This window comes from Peromyscus leucopus, chromosome 14, assembly GCF_004664715.2.
Source record: "Peromyscus leucopus breed LL Stock chromosome 14, UCI_PerLeu_2.1, whole genome shotgun sequence".
NCBI classification, from domain to species: domain Eukaryota; kingdom Metazoa; phylum Chordata; class Mammalia; order Rodentia; family Cricetidae; genus Peromyscus; species Peromyscus leucopus.
The window spans coordinates 81,432,063-81,433,502 of NC_051075.1; the positions used below are offsets into that span (position 1 = coordinate 81,432,063).

The 1,440-nt window shown below is 45.6% G+C and overlaps 1 gene segment (V, D, J or C); it reads left to right on the forward strand.

Moving 5' to 3' along the window:
• The first annotated feature begins 580 nt into the window (after positions 1-580).
• LOC114688592 lies at positions 581-1,170 on the forward strand. The segment is given in 2 exon segments: positions 581-674; positions 761-1,170. Coding segments are annotated over 2 exon segments (453 nt in total).
• Positions 1,171-1,440: the final 270 nt, after the last annotated feature.

Below are 1,440 nucleotides of genomic sequence, written 5' to 3' on the forward strand. Positions count from 1 at the left end.
CTGTCTAACCTGGGTGAGATGTGAACCAGGACAGGATAAAGAATGAATAGGGTCCCTAAGAAAGGTTCATGGTGTGCAGAGTTCCCAGCTACTTCTCTCAGCATGTGTTTTCTCTGCATCCACAGAGTAGATGGAGCAAGAAATAGGTGTGAACCCTGTGCTACAACAATATAGCAATTTTCTAGGAAATATGGACATCCATCTTATGGTTGAGAAACAGGAAGTAAAGCAGGGGCAGTGTGGGCTTACTAAACAGAAAGCAGGAGTTCACGAATCAAGTGTGAAAAGAAGGTTGGCACTGACCTGACTCTGCAGAACAGGATAAGAATGGAAGTGGGGAGGTTGGACTAAGAAATGGAGGATGGTCACACCAAGGTGTGTTTCCTGTGATCCCTGTAATCCTCAAATCTCTTACACCAGACTCCAACTACAGGAAGTCAGATACAGTGATGGCCATATTGTAATAGGCAAATGGAATAGTATCCACCTTCCCCATTTCTAAAGAAGAGGCTGACTCCCCATATGCAAATGTACCTTCTAGCTCTAAGTTAAATCCCCTCCTTGACTGTGGGAGCTCACATCTCTCTCACAGGAATCTGACCTCTGAGGAAGAGGAGGTGTAGCCTAGAAGATGGCACTGTTGGCTTTTCTGTGTCTGGTGACAGCCCTTCCTGGTGAGTGTTAGTTACCATTTCATACATGTGTCCATGAGGGGTTGTGACAACCTGTGATTGACAGAATTGTCTCTTCTTGTCTGAAGGTATCCTGTCCCAGGTACAGCTTCAGGAGTCAGGGCCTGACGTGGTGAAGCCCTCTCAATCACTGTCCCTCACCTGCTCTGTCACTGGTTACTCCATCACCAGTGGTTATGACTGGAGCTGGATCAGGCAGTCCCCAGGGAAGAAGCTGGAATGGATGGGGTACATAAATAGTGTTGGTGGCACCTACTACAACCCATCCCTGCAGAGCCGCATCTCCATCACCAGAGAAACATCCAAGAACCAGTTCTTCCTGCAGCTGAACTCTGTGACCACTGAGGACACAGCCACATATTACTGTGCAAGAGGCACAGTGAGGAGACTTCAGCATGAGCCCAGACACAAACCTCCCTGCAGAGGAGCTCTGGACCAGCAGGGGGCGATTAGCTCTAACCAAGCACAGGAACTCTAAGAATTTAGAGCTGGAAAGAAAAAAAATTCTGGTTTTCTCTGACTTTGCTTCTCATTCTCTAAGAGCAGGGAGGCTTTGGTGTCATTTCTCTCTCTGATCATGAAAACTGTGTTTTTGTAAAGTCACATTTGCCTATTTTTAATTGTTGCTCTCCTGATGTTGTGGGTAGTAATATTTTACTCTTTTTGGTGGTAAATCTAGTCTTTATCAGCTGTGCCATCTCTGGTCTTAGGAAAATTTTTTATTTAACAAAAATGGCTTTTTGAAACT